Source organism: Mesoplodon mirus, assembly GCF_964341445.2.
Source record: "Mesoplodon mirus genome assembly, chromosome: 3".
NCBI lineage: Eukaryota > Metazoa > Chordata > Mammalia > Artiodactyla > Ziphiidae > Mesoplodon > Mesoplodon mirus.
The window spans coordinates 118724156-118749586 of record NC_138978.1 but is presented as its reverse complement, the minus strand read 5'-3'; the positions used below and the strand labels follow the sequence as shown (position 1 = coordinate 118749586).

The following is a 25431-nucleotide window of genomic DNA, read 5'->3' as shown; positions in this document are numbered from 1 at the left end:
TGTCCCAAATGGTAACTTTATAGAGCAGTTTAATACAGCCTCTGGTTGGTAGTATGTAGCCATTAATCTGGTGAATATGTTATTTTGCATCCCAACCAGATCAGAAAGGAGGATCCCAAGGAGTTTCATCCACGTGGAGAGTCTAGCGATATACACTTGTGGTCTTACCCCAGGCCTATGTAAACTCTCTGGTCCTCTGTCATAACATAATCTGAAGGGAGCTTGACTATCTGGACATTTTGAAGAACATCATATTTGTCCACTATACAATGGACCCTTGAACAACACAGGTTTGTACTCCTCGGGTCCACTTACGTGTGGATTTTTTTCATTAAGTATGTATTACAGTACTACACGATCTACAGTTGGTTGAATGCGAAGATGCAGAACCACATATACAGAGGGCTAACTGTAAAGTTATACTTGGATTTTTTTTTTTTTTTTTTTTTTTTTGTCTGCGAGGCATGTGGGATCTTAGCTCCCTGACCAGGGATCAAAACCGCACCCCCTCCAGTGGTTAAGGCAAAGTCTTAACCACTGGACCTCCAGGGAAGTCCCTATACTTGGATTTTTGACTGGGCAGATGGTCAGAGGCCCTAACCTCTGCCTTGTGCAAGGGTCAGCTCTATATATAACATCATGCTAACCAGATAAGAAGAGGAAGAAATGGAAGTATATTGGAGGGCCTGGAAAGATAACATGTATTCAGAAGGTGGGAAACAATCCTATAAAGATTCAGGAAACTGCCACCTTGGTAAAGTTTTGAGAGGTCCAGTGGTCTGGGACATGCTGGATATCCAATCGGAAGTAAAGGACTGATTATTGCATCTCCTACCTTCCACCACTGAGGAAAAAACACATCACCAATCTACTTAGGATTTAGGAGCGATGTATTTCACACTTGAGAATACAACTCTGACCATTGAAGGCTGTCAACTTCGAGTGGGGCCAAAGCAGAAAAGGCCTCTGCAGACATGTGACCCAGCAGACCCAGTGAGACTAGAGTATCTGTAGTAGGAAAAGATACCATGTGTGGTTTGGCAAGCTCTAATAGGAGAATCATAATGTAGACCCACAGGGCTCTGGGGCAAAGCCATGCCATCTGCAGCAGAGATATACATACCTTTTGAAAAGCAGCTCTTACAGTGCCATTGGGCTCCAATAGAGACAGAGCATCTGATTACAATTCATCAAGTGACCAAGTAGCCAGAACTGCCCATCACAAGCTGGGCTCTGCCTGATTCTCCATGTCATTAGGAAGGGTGGGCCCAGCAAGAACACATTGTAAAATGGAAGTGACATCTTTGGGTTCAGGCATAAGCAGGGTCAGAGGGCACAAGCCAGCTGAAAAGTAAGTGGCCCAGACTCATGTCATTTACCAGGCATCTCTCCCTCAGCTCACATGACCCTATTGGGGATTGTCTTAGTCCATTCAGGCTGCTATAACAAAATACCATAGACTGGGTGGCTTATAAACAACAGAAATTGATCTCTCACAGCTCTATAAGCTGCTAATTCCAAGATCAAGGTGCCAGCAGATTCGGGGTCTGGTGAGGGCCCACTTCCTGGTTCATAGATAGCTGTCTTCTCACTGCGTCCTGACATGGCAGAAGGAGCAGGGAAGCTCTCTGGGTCTCTTCTATAAGGGCACTAATCTGATTCATGAGGGCTCTGCCTTCATGACCTAATCACTTCCCAAAGGCCCCACCTCCAAATACCATCACATCGGGGGTTAGGTTTAAACATATGAATTGGGAAGGGGGGGCACAGACATTCAGTCTATGACAGGGATCCCTTGTGAAGAGGGATCAGAGAAGGAATAAGCTTGGTTCAGACATGAGTTGGCACGGTTTGTGGGTAAAAGCCAAAAATTGACTGCTGCTGCATTGCAACAAATCAGGAGTGGCCTTGAAAGACAGTGGTGAGGGGGAATCCTCCCAGGGGACAGAGATTTGGACAGTACATCTGGTCATCCACTTTGCGTGGAAAGAGAAGTTAAGAACATATACAGTCACAGCTGGCCTGGTTGTTTGGTCAGGGGCTTGAAAAGACAAAGAGTGGAAGATCAGGGACAAGAAAGTCTGAGGATGGACCTATGGGAGTAGTCTTGAAGTGTAAAGGTCTTTGTATTACATGTTAACACCCACCAGAAAGCATCCATCACAGATGCACTGAACAACCAAGTAGGAAGAATGACTTAGCCACTGCCTGTCATCAGCCACCCACTTCTGAACAATGAATACACTGAGTAGAGTTAACTGGTGGTAGGATAGAGGTTATGCACAGGCCCAACAGTGTGAGCTCCTACTCACCACGGCTCAGTTAACCACTGCTGTGGCCAACGTGCAATCTGCCATTAACAAACACCAACACTAAGTCCCTAAAACAGTGCTGTCTCTCGAGGAGAGGAAGCAGGCACTTAGGGACAAGTTAAGGGCACTAGATTCCCCATCACTTTTGACTGGGATTGACACATACTCTGAGTATAGGTTTGCCTTTCCTGCCCATAGGGTCTCAGCTAATATCACTCTATAAGGACTTATAGAGTACTTGATCCGTTAATATGGGATCCACATTATATAATTCTTTTAAATTTATGTTTTGGGTGTGTTGGGTCTTCTTTGCTGTGCGCGGGCTTTCTCTAGTTGCGGTGAGTTGGGGCTACTCTTCGTTGAGGTGTGCGGCTTCTCATTGCGGTGGCTTCTCTTGTTGCAGAGCATGGGCACTAGGGCACACGGGCTTCATTATTTGGGGTACGCAGGCTTCAGTAGTTGTGGTTCACGGGCTTAGTTGCTCCATGGCACGTGGGATCTTCCCGGACCAGTGATCAAACCCGTGTCCCCTGCACTGGCAGGCTGATTCTTAACCACTGCACCACCCGGGAAGTCCCTGAAAACTTTTTTATTTTTTTATTTTTTTTTTATTTTGGCTGTGTTGGGTCTTCGTTGCTGTGCGCAGGCTTTCTCTAGTTGCGGCAAGCGGGGACTACTCTTCACTGCGGTGCGTGGGCTCCTCACTGTGGTGGCTTCTCTTGCTGCAGAGCACAGGCTCTAGGTGCGTGGGCTTCAGTAGTTGCAGCATGTGGGCTCAGTAGTTGTGGCTCACTCACGAGCTCTAGAGCACAGGTTCAGTAGTTGTGGCACATGGGCTTAGTTGCTCTGCGGCATGGGGGATCTTCCCGGACCAGGGATCGAACCCATGTCCCCTGCACTGGCAGGCGGATTCTTAACCACTGCACCACCAAGGGAGTCCCTACATTTACATCTTGAGTTTTTCTATCTGGTATGAGGGAATGTTCTAATCTACTTGTTTTACATGTGGCTGTCCAGCTTTCCCAGTACCACTTGTTGAAGAGACCAATAATGTTTTGCTAGTTATATTTTCCCTAAAATATACAAAAAATAAAAATAGGGCTTCCCTGGTGGCACAGTGGTTGAGAGTCCACCTGCCAATGCAGGGGACACGGGTTCGTGCCCCGGTCCGGGAAGATCCCACATGCCGCAGAGCAGCTGGGCCCGTGAGCCATGGCTGCTGAGCCTGCGCGTCTGGAGGCTCTGCTCCACAACGGGAGAGACCACAACAGTGAGAGGCCCGTGTAGCGCAAAAATAAATAAATAAATAAATAAATAAATAAAATAAAAATAAAAACATAGCCAGTAAAGGAAGAAATATTTGCCCGTGTACTTCATCAAATTATCTCATGAACTACCCAATCATAGTGTTCCCACACCTAGGGAAGCAGTTTTTCCTCTACACTTATACACATACTTCCTTTTTTTTTTTAATCTAATGCATCCATCCCCATGTAGAAATTTCCCTGGAATTATCACTCGTTATCTTATCTCTTCATAAGGAAAATCATCTTCTAGAGGTACCTGACCCTTACTTATCAAAATCAGGTTTTGGAAGTAAAGCAAAAAATTAAGAAATAATTTTTTGTGGGCCAAGTTAATTTGGGAAGCCCTGGATAGTGTGAGAAAGTGGAACAGCCATGACAAAGCCAAGACTAAGGAATTAGCATAAATAAAGGTTTTATTGGTCAGTCTGGGTGAGTGACATACTGACATACCCCCAATTCACTGTTCCACACACCCAAGGTGCTGACGTGGCAGGAGAACTAAGCCCATTGCTGGTGAGCAAAGGGTGGGAGGCAGAAAGAACCTAAAGGCCTCTGAGGATTAACAAGGCTACCGGGACCCGAACCAACGTCCTAGGAACAAATCCAGGATGGAAAAGGCATCATCCAGGGATGGAGGTGTTGGTGATTCTGGACCTAAGGAAGAAAGTGATACACAGAGGCTAAATGAAAGAGACTAGACAGGGGCAAAGAAGAGGAATAATATTAAAGGGTAGGAGAGTTAAGGGTTTCCCTTTCCCAAGGAATTAAGAAATGGATCCCTTTGATTCATACTCTTTACTTACCATCCCTAGGAGAGCCACCTGCTTCTTGATGGGTTACTGTGGTCTCTTTCCGGCCCTCACTGTCCACCACAGTCCGGCGCTCCTCTACTGTCTACAAGGAGAAGCCCCCACCATATTCCTAACATCACTAAAGGTGAGTTAACTGATTTCTTTACATAGGTCTCCCTTTCCAGAACATTCTCTGACCATAGTTCCCTTTACCCGTCTCTCCCAACTCACCCCATCTGGCTTAGTGATCTTAGTCACAGAGACGCTCTTGAAATAGGATTTGGGCTGGGGCTGCAGAACTGGGCCAAGGCCCTCTTCGGAAACCTGGGTATCAAGATCTAGAAGAGCAGAGAGAGGAAAGAAGAAAGAAGGAGTCCAAGGGAAAGAAGGGAACAAGTGTGGCAGGAAGAAATTTCAGGGAGGGAGAACAAAGGGCTAGTCAATGTCCTTTCCCTCTCAACTCACCATTGTCCTCTCTGGCTCTAGAATGGGGGGTCACAGGCCACGTATCATCAAACTGCAGAAGAAGCCAAAGTAGGTCAAATGACACCTTTCAATCAAATTTGAGGGGGTCACAGAACCCAAACTATTTCCAAGTTCCAATACTACTTTTCCTCAGGAGAAATAATCCCAGCCAGGATAGCTTTATTTACTTACACCTTCCTCCTTCCTACCTGTTTTATGTATCCCTCTACCAAAAAGCATTCCTCAGCTGATACTTTTCTGTCCTCCCTCAAGAAGTCTGCTTTGTCCAAGAATCATTTAGACCAGCAATTTTTTTTAAACAAAAAGCAGAACTCACATTTCCCCCCAAAGAAAATCCTACAAGAAGCTTAATACAGAAAACAGATAAATACATCAAGTGGAGGGCCTAGGACTCCAACCCAAGACTGTTAAGATTCCAACAAGGTTTCCAGTCTTTGCAGTCAGTTTTCTCCACAGGCTCCCACTTCAGGCCCAGATGTACTCACCCTATGAAAAGGTCTCTGGGAGCCCCAGCCTGGTGCTGGTTTGGAGGAATCAGTTCTTGTATCACTCTCCAAGGCCCCACGAAAGATCCTAGGCTGGTGACTATCTGGATACTTAAGCATTGAGTCCCGAAGCGTCTGTCCTTCCTGCCGTCTCTCACCAGGTGTCTCTGACTCAGGACCTGGAAGTTCTGCAGAAAGGTGGCAGGTGGATGCTGGGGACTTGGACTCTTTTAAATCTCCTTGAAATCATCCGTTTTCTCACACTTCCCAACCCCCAACTACTCTCTGCAGGTTCCTTTTTTCACCCACCGACCCAGCAGAAACCACAGGTTCTCCCCCGGGGCATCCACACACCAGGAGGGCGGGAAGGCAAGGTCCAGGCCCCCATCTCGCTGAAGATGTTATTGAAATCCCGTACTAGGTCATCAAAGCCGAAGTTATCGTGGAAACGCATCCCTCCTCCTGGGCTGAAGCTGAAGCCGAAGCCAAATTCCTCGGGGGGCTGGGGACCCTCAAACCTCGAGCTCCCACGGCCCCACGTGGCTCCTTCTTCTTCCTCATCATCCTCATCTTCATCGCGAGTCATCCCTCCAAAAAAGGGATCTCTGTGGCTAGGGGTGGAGGCAGATCGGCCAAGATTTCAGCACTACTTAAACCATAAAATCAGCTAATGGGTGAGACAAGAGTTGCGATCTAGGAAGCTGAAGTGAGGGTTAAGAGGCCTGGCCATCGGGTTTGTTTTGTTTTTATCAGTCAGTCCTCACCTCGCGGCTCCCCCAAACGCTTCCGCTCGGCTTTTCTTCACTGTTCCCCAGCCCCTCCCTTCTCTCCCAAGGTCCTGCTCACTTGCTCACTGTTCTCTTCCCCAGAACCCTCCCTTCTCTCCCAAGGTCCTGCTCACTTGGTCAGTGTTCTCTTCCCCAGAACCCTATTGTCTTCCCCACCCGCGCCCCTGTTGCATCACCCCAGACTGCAGAAAGGTTTAAGCGGCTGTCTCCTCTCCTCTTAACGACCGCCCTGGTTACTGTCGCGGGGCGAGTGTTCAATGTTGACTTCCGTTCTCTCCGCAGGAGTTGAAGAAGTAGGGAAAAGGATGTTTTTCCAAAAATAGGGTGTCAAGGGTCAAGCTCCCCTGAGGATCCCGCCCCGCCTTCTCTGGCCCGGACCCGCTCTCACCTCCGAGGTCCAGAAAAGCCGAAAAAGCCCCGAAAGAGGTCAAAGAGGCTCATTCCCGCAGTGGGACTCGAACCTTCGAACCCCACAGCTGGGGGCAGCCAGAGCTACGCTGTCGGAAATTGAGCGAAGCGTCAGACCACGCTACCGGAAAGCAAGCCTGCGATCGGACACTGTCGTAAAACGTAAGCCGGACTGGGTGGGGGGCAGGGCGGACGGGCCTATCACGTTCCAAAGGCTTTCTCTTTTACTGTTTCCTGTGAAGGGAGCGGGCGTACCGAATTTTCATTTTCCAACGATCACCTGCCTCCTAAGCCAATTCTCCTTCCTGCCGATCAACCCGCTCCACAGGGTGTTTCGAGGGTTTGACACTGGATGGCACCGGAGGCAGCCGCCAGAGGGCAGCCTACCCGCACAAATGAACCGGACCGAGACCCACCCTCACCGCCGGCTCACCACACCCATGGACGTCTTCCTTCTAAACCCACCTCGCCCCTTTCCTCCGTCCAGTTTGTTTCTTGACTGATACAATTAAGTCTAATATTAGAGGGATGGACAAAATGCTGCATTAAGCTTCTTCTAGTATAGTGACTTCCCCAGAGTTGAGTAAAAGATTAAGACAGAGGAACGCATGGATTTAACTCCATCTCTCCAGCTATTAAGGAGTTTGTCGTAACTATAAGGGATTCTCCTAATTCTTTCAGGTAGGGTCTGCAACCACCAGGATATAGACTTTCTAAGAGAGCAAGGGAAATCTATTGAAGTGTCTTGGGAGAGAATCTGGGGCTATAAGTATCCCCTTTTTCAGGTCACTGACTTTAAAAGCCTCCCCCTCCCTGTGTACCCCCACCTCCATCCCAACCCTGGCCTTGCTCTAGACTCCTTTTCAAGGGGTTGGATATTAGCTACTTGAAGTGAAAGCACTCAAGAAGTAAGAACTACTGCTTCAGTTTTGCTAGCCAACAGTGCATGTTGCCCTCATTTCTTTCCAGTTCATTTGCCTGGATCCATCTAAATTAAACTTTGATTCTACAAAGCCATTTCTTTCAACTCCTGCTTAACCCTCTCCCTTTCCACCCAATATCTGCTATCCCTCCACTGCCTAAAATCTGCTGAAGATCTGGAGGAAATGGAGATTTGCAGTGATTCTTTCCAGGCACCACGCTGTGTAATTCTTGGGGGGTGGGGGGAGGGAATGCCCTCAAGGGCAAGACTAGCACATTAAGGTCAGAGGAGTTCTTAAAGGGCGAAGATTTCATTTTATTCCACTGCCTTCGGGGCCTGCTAGAGAAGGCCCAGTTGGTACAGTAATACTTATTCACCAAGCTGGTCATCGACGAGACTGAGGATATCCTAGATGGAGCAAGAATGGGCAGAGGCTGAAGGTAGAGGTTTTCTTTTTATATATACAAGACACATTAATCCATTAAATTTGAGGACACAGTACAAAAAAAAAAAAAAAAAAAAAACACTTCAACTAATTCATCTGACAATGCTGTTCATATTCATGATGCCATTTTTTGTTGTTGTTGTTTTGTTTCCTAATAATAAAGGAGGAGACTTAGGGCTGTTGGGCTGATATATATTTGGGGGTCCCCCCTCCCTACCTCACCCACACACCACCAGGGTGAACAGGAGGAGCAGAAGGGAGGGCAGGGCCCACAGCAAAGTTTCATAACCTTGAATGCAAGGGGGGAGGAGGAGAGGAAAGGAAGAAAAAAAAAGGAGAAAATACAAATCCTATAATACATACAACAGAGTGGGGATGGTATGGGAATGGGACAGACATGAAGCTGAGGCATGGGATGGGCCGCTGGGGGTGGGGGCAGTGGAACCCCCCCACATTCCTTTCTCTCTTTGATGCTGTTTCCATAGTTGCCAGGCTGAGAAGCCCTCTCAGAAGATGGGACCGGGAGAAGAGAGTCAGGGCCTCAGTTGGCCCCCCAGCTGTAGCTGTTGTAGGCAGACTTGTTGGTCTGGGGCTTCTGCGGGATGGAGCTGGTCTGGCTACGTTGCCCGCTGCCCGTCTGCAGGGGAATGGGAGGGTGAATGGGGAGGAAAAAGATGTCTAGTTAGTGGGACAAATTTATGACATCTTCAGGTGGAAATGTGGAAATTGTTTTACTCTCCCATTCCCCTTGCTTAGAAACTACTCTGAATCTTACTTCTCAACCATAGGAAATTTGTTTTATACAGCAGTTAGAGCACCTCTGACAAGTAAAAAAACACTTTAAAACTTTAAATAAGGGAAAGATGAAAAGAGGGTGGGATACTTTTAGAGACAAGATAGTGCATCAGTTCTACTAATTTTCAATTTCACCTTCTCCTCACCCCCCCAAACCCACCCTCCCCTGATCCGAGGAAAGGCTACTCTCTAGAGAGAATTATAGCCTCTTGGAGATGAGTGATCACAAGGTGATTTCACTTTCACTGATCCCCATGAATGCCTCAATTTGGACATCTGTCTTTGAGAGCAAGGCAGCCCTTATTCTAGCTCCGCAATCACCTATGAGGAAGGGGGAGAGGTCACCTGCACCACCCCAGGGCTCCCCACCCCTACCACACATCACATCTGCGAGCCCATTTCAGGAAAGGTAAGAGAGACAGTCTGAGGCCCCAGGCTCCAGATGCTGCCCCAAGAATCCTTTCCATTCCGGTAACCAAGTGTTTCAAGAGTCAGGGAAGGGTAGAAAGAAAAAGAGGACACTGAGGAGAGGAGGACAAGAGAGGAACGGGAGGCCAGAGAGCTCAGCAAGGTGTTTGTGTTTGTGTATCCCGATTTGTGACCGTGCAATCTTTTCTCTTCAAGTTCCCTGAGACTGTGGAGGTGAAATGGGGACTGAAAAGGAGTGGGTTCAAGCATATCATCATTCAGTTTCATTACCTGCTCCTCCTGCTGGCGCTGGCAACAGAGAATCATCTGCAAATATGGTAGCTGAGGCAGAACCAGGATATATGGAAAATAAAGGGACAAACTTTGACAAAAGAACTCCACCATTAGAAGGGAAAGCTATAATGTCAGGGAAGGGGGAAGGCTGGGAGAGGTAAGAGGGGAGGTGTGACCCAGGTCTGATAGGATGAGGACAACTGTGCTATGGGAGGAGGTGGAGGAGAAAGGCACCAAAGGAACTGGGCAAAAAAGGTTTCAATCTGGCCTCTTCTCTGACATCTCCTTTGCCGGCCACTCGTGTTGTGTGCGCTTGTGTCTGTATGTGCTGTGTGCCCATGGCTGGCGCTGGGGAGGATTGGGTGAAGGTGGTGGTGAGGAAGGGGAAGAAAAGGAAAGGGGAGGTAGTTTTAGGGTATAGGAAGGAAGAGGAAGGGAAAGGAAAGAGGGGGAAGGGCTATTACCTGGCCATCCTGCTGCAGGTGATGGTGAAGGATCTGGGAGTGCGGTTGCTGATGGGGGGTCAGAATGTGCATAAAGGGGGCAGGTGGGTAGGCAGCAGCTGTGGCCGGATTGATGGGCCCCCCACTTCCTAGGGCTGAAGGCAAGTTGAAGGAGGCAGCAGGAGTACCGGAATGAAAACCTTGTTTCTCAAAGGACTGCTATCCAGGAGAATGGGAGAAGAGAGAGTAAAAGGGATCAGCAAACTAATCCTCAGAATTTCTGGACGCAAGATCCCCCACCCTCAGAAAGCAGCATGGTGTCAGAGAATGAATGCTGCACCTGAAGTCAGACATTCAGGTCTTAGCCTCAGCTCTACCCTTTAACAGCTGTGTGAACCTGAGAAAATTAATCTCTCAGCCTCATTTTCTCTTAACATGAATCAGGGATGCTATTAACCTCTCAGTTTTAAGGACCAAATGAGAGGATAGATGTGAGAGCACTTCGTAAATTCTAACAGCATTCATGAACACAGTGCAATCTGCTAACTACTCTTAGCACAAATAGGGATACCCCTGGAGCTGGGTAAAAATGAGAACTCCTTGGGTATTTCAAAAGAAATGAATACACACTGAGGTATCTTGAGTGTTAATGGTCTTGGCCATGAAAAACTCCACCACAACTCCTAATACTTTACATCAAACTTTTACTTATTTATGGTGTGTGTTGCGGGGAGCAACACAATACAAATCTGTGGATAATTCAGATGCCTCACTTTAGCTGCTGGGTTGTGTCCTCTCCTACTCTGTTTATAGATATACTTACAGAAAGAATGGAAAGAACTAGTTTCCCTTCATTCCATATCTGTTCTCTCGGAAACTTATGAAAAGGTTGGGAGTGGGTATGTAAAGGGCCAGGACAGTTGCACAGTAAATCACATGACATATCACAACAATTTACCACACTGCAGCTTCCTGTAACATTTTTCTTGCTTTTTCCCAGAGGGCTAAATTTAAACTTCTTCAAGAAACTGAGATTTAGAGACACTCATTTTCTAGTAGAATGGATTTCCTGACACCTCTCTTAGAGTTGTTCTTGTTCACTGTATTTTTTCCCCCTTTGGCCACGCCACTCAGCTTGCAGGATCTTAGTTCCCCGACCAGGGACTGAACCTGGGCCATGGCAATGACAGCGCCAAGTCCTAACCACTGAAGTGCCAGGGAATTCCCATGTTCACTGTACTTCTATCATTCCAACTCCACCTCCTCTATGTCATCTCTTTTTCCACTTCTATCCAGAGCCAGGCACCTACCTGGGTTTTGGAGTACACAGAACCCGAGATATCTGGCACGCCTGTGTTACTGGAGGTGACTGATACACCTGGGGGAGGAGGAAACAGACAGGAGGATTAGCTCAGCTAGCTGCCTGGCCCCATCCCTGGGAGATGATGTGTGTAGCCCTTCTAGCTATAGTACTGCAAGGGAATTTTGGTCTGTTTTTCCAGCTTCGTATCAGTCCTGAGGGATAAGAGTTCATGACACAAAAGCTCCCTAGGTTCTCCTGCCCTTTCCAGATGTGTACTGAGTATTTATGTGAGAGGGAGGTGTGTCGTATTGGGGAGGACTAGGGAATATAGCCAAACCTCACTAGCATATGGTTTTCAAAACACTTCTCTGTGCCAAAGCCCAACAGGATTGTATTAAACTTTTAACGTCCATTTCACATCAACTGACCCAAACTCCACTCAGTTCTGCAGTGCTGCTCCTGAACAGGTTCAAAATCCATGCCTCCACAGCATAAGGTAAGTATTAGAGGAGCACTCCTATTCAACCCCCAAGAGCACTTTCATTCTCGGAGCCTCGGTTTACTTAGTCCAGCTTCCCCAGAGTCTTGGCAATTCTACGCTACAGACTTATGATTTAAAGAGCTGGCGCAAAGGCTAATTTCCATTTGCTCAGTTTAAGCCAAAGCATGGAGAGAGAGGGGTAAGGAAGGTAGACAGGGGTAGGCTCTCTCCTACAGCCTAGGTGGAACACAAAAATCCAACTGTCATTCTAGTTTACAACTTCAGCCTTTCCATGAGATAAAAGCTCTAATCCATACTCCAGCAACTTACATGTTTCCTGTTGAAAACCTCTCTACCACCAACTACAATTTTAAGGAAACCACAATAGTACAATTCTCCATTTTGATTTGTACTCCTTAAACTGAAATACACATACTGTACCTCCTAGGGTATGGGGCAATAAGTCAAGGATAGGAAAAAGCCATCAGGTAAAATAACCCAGCAACTTACTTGAGAAACTGTATACCAATATTGAAGGAAAAGTAACTCAAATTTAACTAGGAATTTAGAGCATCCTTTCTAAAGATCTGTTAGTTTTCAGGAAGTGAGATAAAATGAAACCTCAGAAAAACTTTGCATTTCAGTTTATGTCTTTGGATCGTTCTCCTCTGCTGTTAGGAACACTTTGTTCAGAGTTTTTTGGAAGAACTAAACTGACCAAATCACAAATGAGGAATTCTCCATTCACCCACAATTCAACAGCAATCTCCCTTCAAACTCCAGAACCCAAATCCTCTCTAGACTAAGGCAGCCTTCAAAAGCTAAGCCCACCTTGGACAGCCACTTTAGAATCTTCCCAGGAGAAGTGGCATCTTATCCTGGAGAACCCTCCCACATCACAAGTCCAGGTAGTTCTAGGGAGGAGCAAACACCAACTAGGAAAAGAACAGAACTACAGAAACCAAGCATGAGAAAATACTTCCCCATCTCCGAAGTATCAACTCTACACTTTAAAGGCACTGAAGGAAAAGGGGACAATAAAGGAACTAACGGAATAGTTTTTTCCCTTCGCTTTTCAAGCCCCAGGTGCCCATTTGGCAAATCACTGGTAATAGGCATAACTTTAAGAACAGGAGTTCATTTGTGGAAAAAGCTAAGCTAATGAGGTTTGTGTGGAAGGGTTGAGAGTAAGGTGTAACAGGATATAAATGGAACATTTTTGAGGGAAACCAGAAGAGACAATGATCTTTACTGCAAAGGCTCAAACAGCTTGCTGACACCACTTGGTCATCCCATACAGAATGGGAGAAATGGCCGATTCTCAAGCCGGGTGGTAGGGAGGAATTTAGTTCCAATGTGCCGCTACCTGGTCTCATCCTTTCCAGAGGGTGGACTAGCTAAAAAACAGCTTCTAGTCTAGAGGCCTTAATTGGCCTGTTGGTTGAAACAACTGGAAATGCTGGAAAAAAGAGAATACTTTGTGTAGTAGCCCTAAATGGCCTCAGTGTAAGCATCTGAGACCCCAGAAAATAATGGGCATTGGTTTCCCTACCTATCATTCACCAGTAATTAGCAATCTCCTCAGACTACGGAGTTTTCTTGCTTTCCTTCCAACAGTCAACACCCGCTGGTTACCCCCACTTCCAAGCAGTGATGATCATACAAACACAATGTGGATAGCCGGGAGGAGAGAGAGCCAATCTCTCCCAGCATGGCAGCCCCTGGGAAAGCTGATCTGACTCACAGTACAAAATTACTCCAGAGGGCTGGGAACAAATATAAAGTAAGTGAAGTATCTGGGTTTCCAATTAACCAAGGACAGGGTTCTCACTGTCCAAGTTAGCTCTATGAACGAAGGGCTGATGGTGTACCAGTTCGACTGAGAGGGGATGAGAATTTCCATAGTCAAGGAGATGTCTAACCAAACCTCTCCCACACATTCTTAGCTATACCCACAAGTGCAAAACGACTAATAATCCACAATCCCTGAAAAGCCATCGAGGGACTAAGAACAATGTTCCAGGCTAGAACAGTTTCCACAGCCTGAGTCATCAACTAGCTGGTCACTAATGACTTTATCTGATCTCAATCAGCCACTTGGCCTTTGGGAACCAGATGTGGGAATTAAGCCTTGGAAGATACTTTCCTAACAACAGCACTGAACACTATCTCTTCAGCCTTTCACAATGACATGATACGAACTTTTTTGTCCTTTCTCCTCTGCTTATGTCAGAGACAAGGGGAAGATCTAAATGGAAAAGTGAAGAGCTATAATAAGCATAGAGAATCGGGCATTTTCTACAAATAGCTTTCTTGACTAACCAGTCAACAGGCTGGGAACTGAGGCCACTTCCCCTCCCCCACCTCAATAAAATCACCATACTGAAAAGTTAACAGTTCTTTGGCTATGCTGGGGTTTGACTGAAAAGGCCACCCTCCACCCTTCATCCACAGCACAACATTGGTTCCTAGTGTCCAGAAAGACATGCACGGAAAGAACGCCAGAGTTAGCTAAAGAAATACCACAGTTTATTGAAGACTACAAATATTTTGTTACAAGTTGGAACTACATGCCTTCCAGAAATCAAAAGCAACAGCAGGTGTGTGCATTGATGCTTCGGAGGAGGTGCTGCACCGCTTGAATTCGAAATGGGTAAGACAGGGTCAGACACATGGGGGAGAGGGAAATGGGGGAAGGGCAAGTTCAAAAGCCCAGAAGGTATCCACCAACTCATTTCCCCAAGCCACGCAGGCCATGGCCACAGCTCAGCAGGCTCTCCTCAGTGGTCTGGTTTCTGAAACAAGACTTCAGTGCAAATTTACACACACACACAAAACACAGCCCCCAGCCTTGGGCCAAATTAGCTCTCTGCCGTCCAGAAATGCTTGTAAGGGGGTGGATATTTTCTTCCTAAAAGGAATCAAATACATAAAAATAAATGAATTTAGAGGTTGATGAGGAATGGGATGACAAGAGCCCTCTGTGGGGTTGGGAACTGGGGATTCTTAAAGGGCTGTTATAGGAGGTCTCTGAAATCTTAAGGGAAGTAAGAAGCTAGGATTTCCAAAATCAGTTATGCAACTTTCTTCTATTACCAATCATCTACCTCTTCAAATTCTTGAACCTGGTCCAGCTAAGACCTAAATCTAATATTCTTGGAATAGGGCCACTCCAAGACAAAAGCTTATAATCCTCCCCACCAACGACTAGGGTGGGCCTGCTCAGTGAGAGGGGGGCCCTAGGCACAAGGAGTCTGGGTATTATTAAATCTCAATGGGGTCTCTCAGGATTTCTTTAGTTTAAATCTTGACCCACTCTTAAGTCATACAACACAGTTCAAAGCTCCACCTGTTAGATCCCAGACCTACTGCCCTCTTTGCTCAGCTCAGTTTCCCAATAATTGAAAACCTTGGGCAATTTAACCACCTGGAGCCCATACAAGGGTGAAGAACACAGATGTAGCTCCATCCAAATCACCATGTAACCATAACTAAGCTAAGAATTTTAAAGGACAACCCTCAACTCCAACCCCAAGCAATGGCAACCACCTCCTCCCCATACACATCTACAAGGCACTGAAAAAAGTAGATGGAATTGTTTTATTCAAAGACTCTTACTCCCTGTCCTCCAAAAATGGAGAGTAGGTGTCAGGTATGGGAGCAGGGGATACGCTAAATATCTTTTAGGTCAGCACCCATTCAGAGGATTCCCGTATTTCCCTCCCTGCCATCAGAGGTGCAAATGGACTTTGCAAAGAGACCAGCCATACAAATGAAGGAACCTAAAGGTCCAACTCTCCCTCTATTGAGTATTCATGCCCTACTCCTTTCTCTCCACATCTCAGGCCCTCTAGATAGGCAATAAAAAGGGGCCACATGAGAAAAGCAGTACTACAAAGAGATTTAAGCCAAACCTACCACAGCATGCTAGCTAAGAACCCATTTAACTCTTCTATTCAGTGAATATATATCCCCTATTGTACTACCAGTACCTTAAATGTTAACACTTGCCTCCACTGACATCTCAGTAAAATCTTGGGGTCCTCTGCTTCCCACCCAAAGTTTAGGCCAGCCAACATATTCTAACAGCCAACTCGTGCGCCAGGGCATTCCTGTCATGAGTAGTGGATACACATTCTAGTATTAAGCTCCTCTGTTGGTGCTGCTCAGACAGACACCCAAGTCAGGCAGACATTAACAATCATACATGGAGCAGCAGCACACCCTCACCAACCCTGTTTTTTCAAGCACCAGATCTTCCTCCCTGAAACTCATTTAATGACATCCCACAGACACCAATGACAGCCAGGGTCAAGGTGAGCTTACCAGTGTTGTATCCATGAGACCCATATCCACTTGGCTGTTGGAAAGGGGTGGCTGATGCATTCACACTGACATTCACACCATGCTGCTTGGAAGAGGTAGGAGCCACCTGAAGAGCAATAGGCCAGAACTACAGTGAAATGGCAGCAAAGTACCATTCAACTGACCCGTCCTACTCCAGAGACTAGGCATTCAGATGGCTACCCACTCTGATGTATGCTGTCCACAGTTTACTTAGCAAAATGGGTTCAGGGAATGAATGAGTGTCTGAGGGAAGCAAAGCTGTACATTCCCCCTTTAGCTAATTCTACGAATGGGTAATCCCTTATCCCAATCCCAGCCCCACTCCCTCTCCCAGGCCAGAAAGAGGTCAGAGGTGGAAACTGTTCCTCTTCATTAATTATTAAAAAGTCATCTAGTCTTGAAAGCAGCTAGCATAGTGTCCAGGGCTAGGACTCTTCACCACAAGTAAAGACCAAGCCCAAGTACTTACAGGGAACACAGCAGGCCCATACTGGAAGGTGCTGGGGAGGCCCGGAACCCCTGTGTAGTATGGCAGGCTGGTGTAACTGTAGCCAGGAGGCAGCGCCGGGTTCAGGAATGTCTGCTGCGTGGTATGGTGGGTCTGTGTCTGGTTCTGCTGGGGCTGGGCCAAGGTTGTGGCCGGGGCCGGGGAGGAGGCATCCCCACGGCCAAACTTTGTGAGGTCACCTGTGACACGAGAGGCTAAATGTATCTGCCTCTTTCATCCCCCACCACCAATGCAGAATTTCCTCTTCTGGTTTCACATGATTCCAGGAGAGCCTTCAGAGACTATTAAAGTTCAATGCTTTGAATTCCATTTCTTTGCAGCTCCATTTAGCACTGCTCAGCACACAATCCGCAGAGTGCTAGTCAAGGACTAATGTTGCATGACTGCAATACTGTTGCAGAAACCAGCTCCCAGAATAAAGCTCCTGTATGATTTCCCTGCCCACCTATTTTCTTTCATCTCTTCCCCACCCACACCCCCTCCTTTCCTTCTCTGCTTCCCCTCCATGGGGAAAACTCCATGCTGGACTTGAAAAACAATGCTAGGTCAGGGAAAATGACAGGGCAATAAGGTCAACAATAGGTCAGGCCCTGGCCTAGCAAGGCAATGAGACTGCCACATGAGTAAGGAACAGGAGCAGAGATGAGTAGAGGAAGGCCAGTTCAACCACAGTACTTCCTGGAAAAAGCTAGAGAATAGCTGAGAAGTCAACACATCATCCGGAGTCACAGGGAGACAACAGAAAGTGGGATGAGAAGCCAAGTTGCTACATGCCCATCTTCAGCAGGATTCTGAATCTACCAACCCTGATTTACCACATCCACTTTGCACTTCTGTCAAAGATCTTAATTAAGGTGAGAAGTGGATCCCTTCCTTCTACTAATCAGGTTTCTGCCACCAAGGCCAACACAACCTCCCTTTATTCAGCCCCATCCCAATCCTACCAGAATAAGGGTTGCTGGCCAGGCTACCATCCCTCCCAGTCAGCGGAGTGGTGGGTGTGGGAAATGGGATGCTGTAGTAATCCTGAAAGAGAGAGATAAAAGAGCAGAGACTCAATGCCACTCATTCCCAGAAGTGAGGACATGTCATTCAGGGTGAGAAGCAAGAGAATGTTGGAGTACTGCAATTTATCCAGCCATTGATTAAGCTTGCTTGAACTGGCACAAGCTCCATATTACTCTTGCATACACTGTCCCCCCTGCCTGGCCATGGGGACAGTCAAGGCAAGGTCTACGTATGCCCACCAGGAAACACTTCAAGTCCATCAGTACCAATAATATTCTCAGACCTCTAGATATTATCCCTCATAGTCTACTACTACTGAGAAAACAGATCTTCCTCTGGAAATCATCAAAGTGTTTGAGACATACAGGAAGCATCCCAAGAACTCCACAGTACTCTGAGCTTTAGAACAAGTTAAAATGTGTTTACTTCAAAGATGTCACAACTCTGATTAAAAAAAAAAAAAATTACTTTCTGTTAGAACCACTCTCGAAGTACATTCTAATATATCTTAAAAGTATGTGTATGGAGGTATGGCTTGAGAAAGAGCCAAGTCTGTGACTTATCAACTGAACATTTGGAATAATCCAAACATTAATTTTAAGATCACTTTCTTTTCCTAAGCTCTACAACCATATACTCACCAATGGAAATCTTGTCTGAAGCATCTGCAAGTCATCATAACCATATACTTGTGGCTGAAAGATACAAACATGTAACAATATGAACGAGGACTGGTCATGATGGTAGCAAACCAAGGAGCTAAGAGACAAGATAAATCAACATTCATCCTCATTCTTAAGAAGAAGAGGACATAAGTTATTTCCTTCATTTTCTTTAAGAAAGAAGTGAAATACAAAGAGATTACATGATTCATGAAAGGTCTTGAAGCTTTCCTTGAGCTACACAGTGATTCAACTAGGCTGGCCTCTGGGTAGCAGTAGGGTACGCACAAGTCATACATACATAGCCTGCTTTATTCTACCTGTCTCCTTTGCCCTTCAAAATATGGCTTAAAATTTATCTCCTGGGCTTCCCTGGTGGCACAGTGGTTGAGAGTCTGCCTGCCGATGCAGGGGACACGGGTTCGTGCCCTGGTCCGGGAAGATCCCACATGCCGCGGAGCGGCTGGGCCCGTGAGCCGTGGCCGCTGAGCCTGCGCGTCCGGAGCCTGTGCTCCGCAACGGGAGAGGCCACAACAGTGAGGGGCCCGCGTACCGCAAAAAAAAAAAAAATTTATCTCCTTCAGAAACAATTCGCGTTTTACTCTACTCTTTAATGTTTGGGTACTAAGGTAGTGTGTTAGCTATTAAAAAAGTGCTAATGGATGTCTCATTTGTATGATATTCTTCTAGACTCTCTGAAGGCAAAAACAAGTTTTTGTTTTTTTTTAAATTTTTATTGGAGTATAGTTGATTTACAATGTTGTGTTACTTTCAGGTGTACAGCAAAGTGAATCAGTTATACATATAACATATATCCACTCTTTTTAGATTCTTTTCCCATATAGGCCATTACAGAGTATTGAGTAGAGTTCCCTGTGCTATACGGTAGGTCCTTATTAGTTATCTATTTTATATATAGTAGTGGGTATATGTCAATCCCAATCTCCCACTTTATCACTCCCCCGCCACCCCTGCCTGGTAAACATAATCCCCTGATAAACATAAGTTTGAAAAACAGATGTTTAAAAAAATTTTTTTTAATTAAATATCCTTCCTTAATAGGCACTGAATACACGAAGCTGATACAAGACACAACAGAGCAAAAGGCTACTACTGTCAGTCACCTATTCTCAGATAGCCCCAGACTAAGTCAGGGAACTCTACTCTGACTAGGTCAGAGCCAGCATAGACCCCCAGAATTTAGGAATTCTGGTCTACTCCTAATTTAGAAATTAGGAATCAATCCAACTAGAGAAAATAATTCCGTAAGAAACTGAAAGGGATTCCAGTTAGACACTCTGGCCTTTGGCTTCTGAGGCCCAGAAGTTGTGTTTCACCTGAGAAAATACACAATAGAGGACCTGGTCTAGGTTTAGTCCTTCCTCTCTAAAAAATTATTTTTTTCCAAAACTACAAAGATTAAAAACTTGTTTGCTTACATGTGACAACCACTCATTTATTATTTAATTATATTCTTCCACCTGAAGCCATAGCCATAAAGAATAGCCATACCACCTTCCTCTTCTGGAGAAGATCCTTCAGTCTCACTTACCGGGTAGGCATGTAACAGCCCTGGAGCCATAATATATGGATTAGGCAACAACGGCGGGACCCCAGGAGGGAGGTTGGGAGGAGCTTTTCCTGAAAGAGAAATTATATTTTTATCTTGTCACACTATTACTTTGCTCGTCCAGATGAAAGGAATGCAATTCATCTGCTATGCAGGGCTACCTGAAGTCGTAGCAACTGAGCTTCGAGTGGAGGCTGTGACGGTAGAGTTGCTGCCTAGGCTGAGGCCCAAGCTACTGCCACTATTGAGACTGGAAGAGACACTGACCACTGGGGGAGGTGCAGAGACTGTGCTGGATGTGGTGGAGAAAGTGCTGGAGGAAGAATGAAGATTCGCCTCACTCTCCACGCTTGTGTGCTTCAAAAAGGCGGTGCAGTGGAAGAGAGGAGGAGGAAACAGTGATTAGTATAACAGGTCAGGAAAGACAATCCCTTCTGTTGATTATATCACACCAACTTCTCAATTAAAAAGGCTGAGGCAGAGTACTAGGGTGCTCTCTGCCAAAGTAATTAGAAGAAGTTACTAAATACTGTCTGGCTACACATTCCCCAACATTCATCTGGTAAAGATGGTAACAACAGACCCACTGCACATTATCACCCTGTTCAGAAAGGCAACAGAGCGAGTGGGGACAAAATCCCTAGAAGCCAACACTGACTAGCCAATGAGGAGACAGAAGATAGTTTAGGTCTGAAAAATATATCATAGTCTTCTCTCCCACATTCTTCTTCACTAGGCCAGCACAACAGACCAGTTCACAAGCTAGAAAGAAGTAGAAGTTCTAATGAATTTAAACCTGAAATAGTACACTTGAGGAAAGAGAGATTCCTGAGAAAGCCTTAACCCTCATTACCTTGCCCCAGGCTTTTGACAAACCAGATACCTTTGCCCAAAACAGGTCCTTCAGAAGTTAGTTTTCTTCCTTACCATCTCAGCTTAATTCCACAAATTGTTATAAAATCACAACAGTGAAATTAATTATTTGGCCAAAAGCTCTCATCTGGCCTCTACTTTCATAGGATGCCCAGACTCAAACTGATTATTTTCAGGACTCATGTTTGCCATACCCCAGACCAATGAATGAAAATGGCTGTACCAGTTAGAAAGGGATGTTCTTACAGAATTTATCATACCATACAAAGTCCCACCCAATTACAGTGTTAAAAAAAAAAGTCATATATTCAAAAAAGTCAGTTGCAGGGCTTTGAGAACTGGCCCACAGCTCTGCAATATTTCTGGATTCTTCTGCCTCTCTCGGCTTCAAACATCCTTTTTACTCCTTTCCTGCAACTTCAGATGAATTATCATTTTGCCACCTCATGAAGAAATTTTCAAGAGTCCCTTCTTGGGAGACTCTTACAGTTGGATAGTTGTTTAAGTGTAAACAAGACCACACTTCCTCTTTTATAGCATCACACCTACCAAAAGAGTGGATGTCGAAGTGCGCCCAGAAGATGTTGATGACGAAAGGGTATTCTGCTGAGTAGATAACGTGCTGAAAGGTAAAAGAGCTTGCCATTAGCCATAGGGCTATGGTTACCTGACCTGGAGCTTCAGTCAAGAACACAGGCCAGACACAGAGAACTGACTTGTGGTTGCCGGCAGGCGGGGTGGGGAGGGATAGAGTGGGAGTTTTGGGTTAGCAGATGCAAACTAGTATATATAGAATGGATGAACAACAAGGTCCTACTGTATAGCACATAGAAATATATTCAATACCCTGTGAGATAAACCATAATGGAAAAAAATATAAAAAAGAAAATACATATAACTGAATCACTTTGCTGTACAACAGAAATTAACACAACATTGTAAATCAACTATACATCAATTGAAAAAAAAAGAAGATAGGCAAAGAAGCATAATATGGAACCAAGGAGATCTAAGATCATATGGTAAACACAATGGCCAGCCAAGGGTAGTGAGCAGTTAAAGCAAGAATGGGTGTTGAAAAAGTGAAAAAAGCCTCCTCTGTCTTTACTTCCCATAGCTTTTGGGTCACCCACTTAGCTAATGTGGTCTCTGCTAGGCAGGGAGGACAAGATAGAACCAGAGGGCTCTGTTATTACTACTCACCAACCCAAACCTCCATCCTCACCCCAAATCACCTGCTGTGTTGTGTGGTGGTACTATTTGGAATCTCCTCATTGTGGCTCAAGCCACCCAAGGAAGATGAGTGCTGATTGGTTGTCGTCAGTAAGGAAGCTGCAGATACCGTTTCACTGAGAGGGGGGATGCTAGAAGTGGAAGGTGAGTCAGATTTCACTGCAGAGCCTGTAGCACCTGGAAATAAAGAAAGGAATTCACCTCATCAGAGGAAGTTATTAAGAGGTGACGACAGCCCTAGGCTGTCCCAAAGACAAGAGTGTAAGTTATTTAGTAATGGACCACTAACATTTAGGTACAATCTTTTCTTTTTTTTTAATTCCAAGCATTTCACAGCACTGATCTCATTTGTCCAATAAGGAGAACCCAGAGGATTATCACTGTTACAAGACAGAGAACCTGAAACTTATGATAGCTTGAGATTAAACAGCAAGGTAGAAAGAACCAAGCTAAGACTATACCAGAAGTTTTGATCATTGAGGCAGGGCTCTTTTCACAACAATCTACAAAATGCAAACATATTTAAAGGGGAGTAAAAACTCTACAACTGAGAGGAAAAAGCCTGGAGAACACTCACCTTCAACAGATTGCGTGGTCTGTAACTGCGTGGCCTGCACAGAACTGAAGCCATTCTGGTACAAAAAACAGAGGAATAAGAAACAGACAAACTCAAGTGAATAGCTCAAGTTAGCACACTGACTCAGCTTAACTTCTGTCAACCAATTTCTTTCAGAGAAATTCTACAAGTTAATGAAAGGATTAACATAATGTATACTACCCAAACAAAGTAAAAACAACAAAAATAAGATATACCAACCCTGTGTGACCCAGGGCAACAGAAGGCAATGCCCAAACTGCTGAAGAGATCCCAAACCCCAAACAGACACAGGAAAGGTCCAAATCCAGTGATCCCTGGGGGAGGATGTGGGAGTATGACAGTTCAGCCAAACCACCTACTCTGCTGGCTGCATCTGACAGTCACTCCACATTGCCTCTAGCATATGCTGTCCCCCTCACCAAGCCAAGACATAGCAAGGTGAGGTCTACTGATATGCACCCACAGAAGGCTGGCAAACAGATCTTCCAAGAAGAGAAAACAGGTAATTGAGACCGATTCTACTAAAGAAAATGAATCTTTAGCGCAAAGAGAATGATCTTCTGGCTCTAAGTCTCCAGGGTTAGTGAAGAGAACTTTTATTTCACCAACCACAAAAATGTGGTTCAGCTTCTCAATCAGCACTTCAGAGGTGTCTTAGCACCATTTGTCAAGTAAAACACTAATATTTCAGAGATTTTGCCCACTATTCTCCTAACCAATGCCCAGGGGCTCATGAAGCCAATACCTTTGCCTGAGTCAAGTCCTTTTGGGGTGATGAAGAGATGGAGCTGGGGTACCGCCGAGTCTGTGTAGATCTCTGTTCATATAGAGGGCCCTGAGCATTATTTTGGGAGGTATAGGTTGTCGACTGAATTGGGCCACTCTGATAACCGGACTCCTGACTCTGGTTAGATGAAATTGTGGATGAAGATTCACTGTGGGGAATGGAGAAGGAAAATCTGAGAGAGACAAATAGAGCAGATCCACTGATACTAAAACAGTGGAGATCCACTACTTGTGTAAGTTGATTACAATCAAAAAGAAAAATTCCAGCAACAAATAAAAGAAACTGCCACAATTTTCTCCTGACAACAGTAGGAATTTCCACATCCTATAGAGCCAGGGATCTAAGCTAAGAATCGAGTTTAAAAACATTTTCAACTCTTAAAGGAAGAGAAAAATTTCTTGTTCCCTTACATCCTGTTGTTATTAGAAAAAGAGGCTAAAAGTCAGTAGAAAGGATATACCACTCTTGGTCCCTTTGATACCATCATAATATGAACCCTAAACATGGGAAAAATCACCTTTTGCTCATGTTCATTTTAAGGAATTCTGAGCTCCTGGCCCTCTCAAAACCCCTATGAAGTAAAATTCTCTTGAAAGGAACTTTTAAAATATTCATATGCATTAAGAGCAATTATGATTCAACAGAGCTAGGCTGGGGCAAGACATCTCTATTTTTAAATTCTAAGGATTGAAAAAAATACCCTAGTACTCTGAAATTCCTCCAGGATTTTCTGCTGCTTAAGATGGCCTTCCCTGATAGCTATCAGAGGAGGCAGGGAAGGTTCTACTGGAAAGGTTTCTTTTAATTGTGTAATATATTAATGCTACCTCCTTCCTAGGAGTACAAAGCTACACCCTTTGTAGGCTTAAGTCCACACCAAGGGGCTAAAAGTGTCAAACGCATTTTTAGCTGTGGTAGATGCCAAGGTACTCTGTTAAAGGTGGGGTACATGTTTCTAGGAACTGTGCCTGGACATTCTGGAAGTGCCCAAGGGATACATTTCTGTTTAGAGTTAGGAAAAACCTAGTAACAATATTTTAAAGTGCTCAACAAAATGCTACAATTGGCTACTTTTCTCTCACTCAATCAGAGGCTTGGCCTGTCCAGAGTTCTAGAAATCAGCAAGAGATTTAAAAAAACTGGTAAAGGTCTGATAAAAGAAGTCTTATGACGGCTGTTTCCTCTACCTGGCCGTGCTGGTATAGAGGCTACTTGGAGCCTGGCTTGAAGAGGCGCTCGTGGTGGGGGTGGACTCATAATCAGAAAGGACAGGCTCTGACCCAAACTGCAACGCCCCAAACTGCAGGTTTAGCCCTGAGATATCTGCCGAACCAGGCATCTCCACAGCCAGAGCAGGAATCTGTAGAGAAGAAAAAGTAATGGTTTACTATAAGCTTACTATAAGACTAATAAAAAACTTCTCCTTCAAACCTCCAAATTACACCCTTACAATCTCAATTCTCAAATCCCACACCCCTTTGCCCTAAAATAATATCTATCTAAAAGTTCAAATATACCTTAGAAGTCAAGGAGGCTTTTTTCTTCTGCTGTTTCAGTTTTTGCTGAGCCGGCTGAGGGCTGGACGATTGGTTGTCTGAAGACCCAGGAGACATTTGTGGAGCCGAGGTGGATTTGCTTGGCAGAGGAGAAGACGGGGGTGGAGGTGCAGCAGTGGAGGTAGCCACTGAGGTTGGCTTCTCCTGAAGGAACACCTCCATCATGGTTGAAGATGGGGTGAAAGCCTGGCGCTTCGTAAAGGGGCTGTGCACTGTTGCATCATTTGGGTTCTTCAAATCTGCACGAGGAAATCCAATAAGCATGAGGCCAGAGGTGCTCGTGAACCTCAAGAAAATGCTATTATCCTGCTCTAGAGCCATGAATTAGGACCCCAGGAATCAGAAACTCATATAAACAGGTTCTCTTTTAAGATTTAATCTCATTTCTATAGGTGGCAATCATTGGATTTTATTTGTTAAGCAGAATCTAATCAAATCAAAACTATTACCCTGCCTATGTAAGAAAGGAATCCACGAATTGTCCATGTTTAAAGTGTAAGGTCCTAAAATGGAAAAGCCCAAAGGCAGTATGATGTTTTCAAATACTTAAGATAAACCTAGGGAAAACCCAAAACATCCTCAGGTCAACAGAAGACTGCAAATGTGTACAGGGCTAAATGT

The 25431-nt window shown here is 45.3% G+C and overlaps 2 protein-coding genes across 34 annotated transcripts in view; both read right to left on the bottom strand.

Moving 5' to 3' along the window:
• Positions 1-4014: 4014 nt before the first annotated feature.
• On the bottom strand, positions 4015-6694 carry HAX1 (HCLS1 associated protein X-1). 3 transcript variants are annotated; one of them, XM_082616539.1, is made up of 7 exons: positions 6558-6694; positions 5736-5992; positions 5382-5569; positions 4876-4927; positions 4642-4748; positions 4423-4513; positions 4015-4273 (listed from the first exon to the last, which is right to left on the bottom strand). In XM_082616539.1, exons 1-7 carry the CDS (start codon positions 6608-6610, stop codon positions 4188-4190), a joined length of 834 nt encoding a protein of 277 aa, XP_082472665.1. In that variant the 5' UTR covers positions 6611-6694; the 3' UTR covers positions 4015-4187. The 3 variants fall into 3 exon arrangements, with proteins under 3 accessions (XP_082472665.1, XP_082472666.1, XP_082472667.1); XM_082616540.1 differs by lacking the exon at positions 6558-6694 and adding an exon at positions 6346-6541; XM_082616541.1 differs by lacking the exon at positions 6558-6694 and adding an exon at positions 6146-6247.
• Positions 6695-7785: 1091 nt separating this feature from the next.
• Positions 7786-25431, bottom strand: part of UBAP2L (ubiquitin associated protein 2 like) — a 43207-nt gene continuing 25561 nt past the window's right edge. For 8 of the 31 annotated variants that reach the window (XM_082616529.1, XM_082616518.1, XM_082616507.1 and 5 more), the window contains 16 exons: positions 24772-25049; positions 24442-24614; positions 23213-23402; positions 22447-22501; positions 21872-22046; positions 21186-21258; positions 19925-20120; positions 19746-19834; positions 18173-18226; positions 17468-17549; positions 16485-16702; positions 15995-16100; positions 11195-11262; positions 9906-10103; positions 9439-9489; positions 7941-8581 (listed from right to left, as the gene is read on the bottom strand). In XM_082616529.1, the coding sequence (XP_082472655.1) occupies positions 8486-8581; positions 9439-9489; positions 9906-10103; positions 11195-11262; positions 15995-16100; positions 16485-16702; positions 17468-17549; positions 18173-18226; positions 19746-19834; positions 19925-20120; positions 21186-21258; positions 21872-22046; positions 22447-22501; positions 23213-23402; positions 24442-24614; positions 24772-25049 (2102 nt within the window). In that variant the 3' untranslated portion in view covers positions 7941-8485. Of the gene's footprint in view, positions 7908-7940; positions 8582-9438; positions 9490-9905; positions 10104-11194; positions 11263-14175; positions 14580-15994; positions 16101-16484; positions 16703-17467; positions 17550-18172; positions 18227-19745; positions 19835-19924; positions 20121-21185; positions 21259-21871; positions 22047-22446; positions 22502-23212; positions 23403-24441; positions 24615-24771; positions 25050-25431 lie in introns of those variants that run through there. The other 23 variants (XM_082616536.1, XM_082616519.1, XM_082616515.1 and 20 more) reach the window with 12 other exon arrangements.

Coding starts and splice junctions, on each gene's coding strand:
- HAX1 (XM_082616539.1), bottom strand. CDS start 6,610: ATGAGCCTCTTTGACCTCTTTCGGGGCTTTTTCGGCTTTTCTGGACCT. Junction 4,928..5,381: donor CCCAGAGACCTTTTCATAGG/GTGAGTACATCT, acceptor CTTCTTCTGCAG/TTTGATGATACGTGGCCTGT. Junction 4,274..4,422: donor AGGTGGCTCTCCTAGGGATG/GTAAGTAAAGAG, acceptor TTTCTTCCTTAG/GTCCAGAATCACCAACACCT.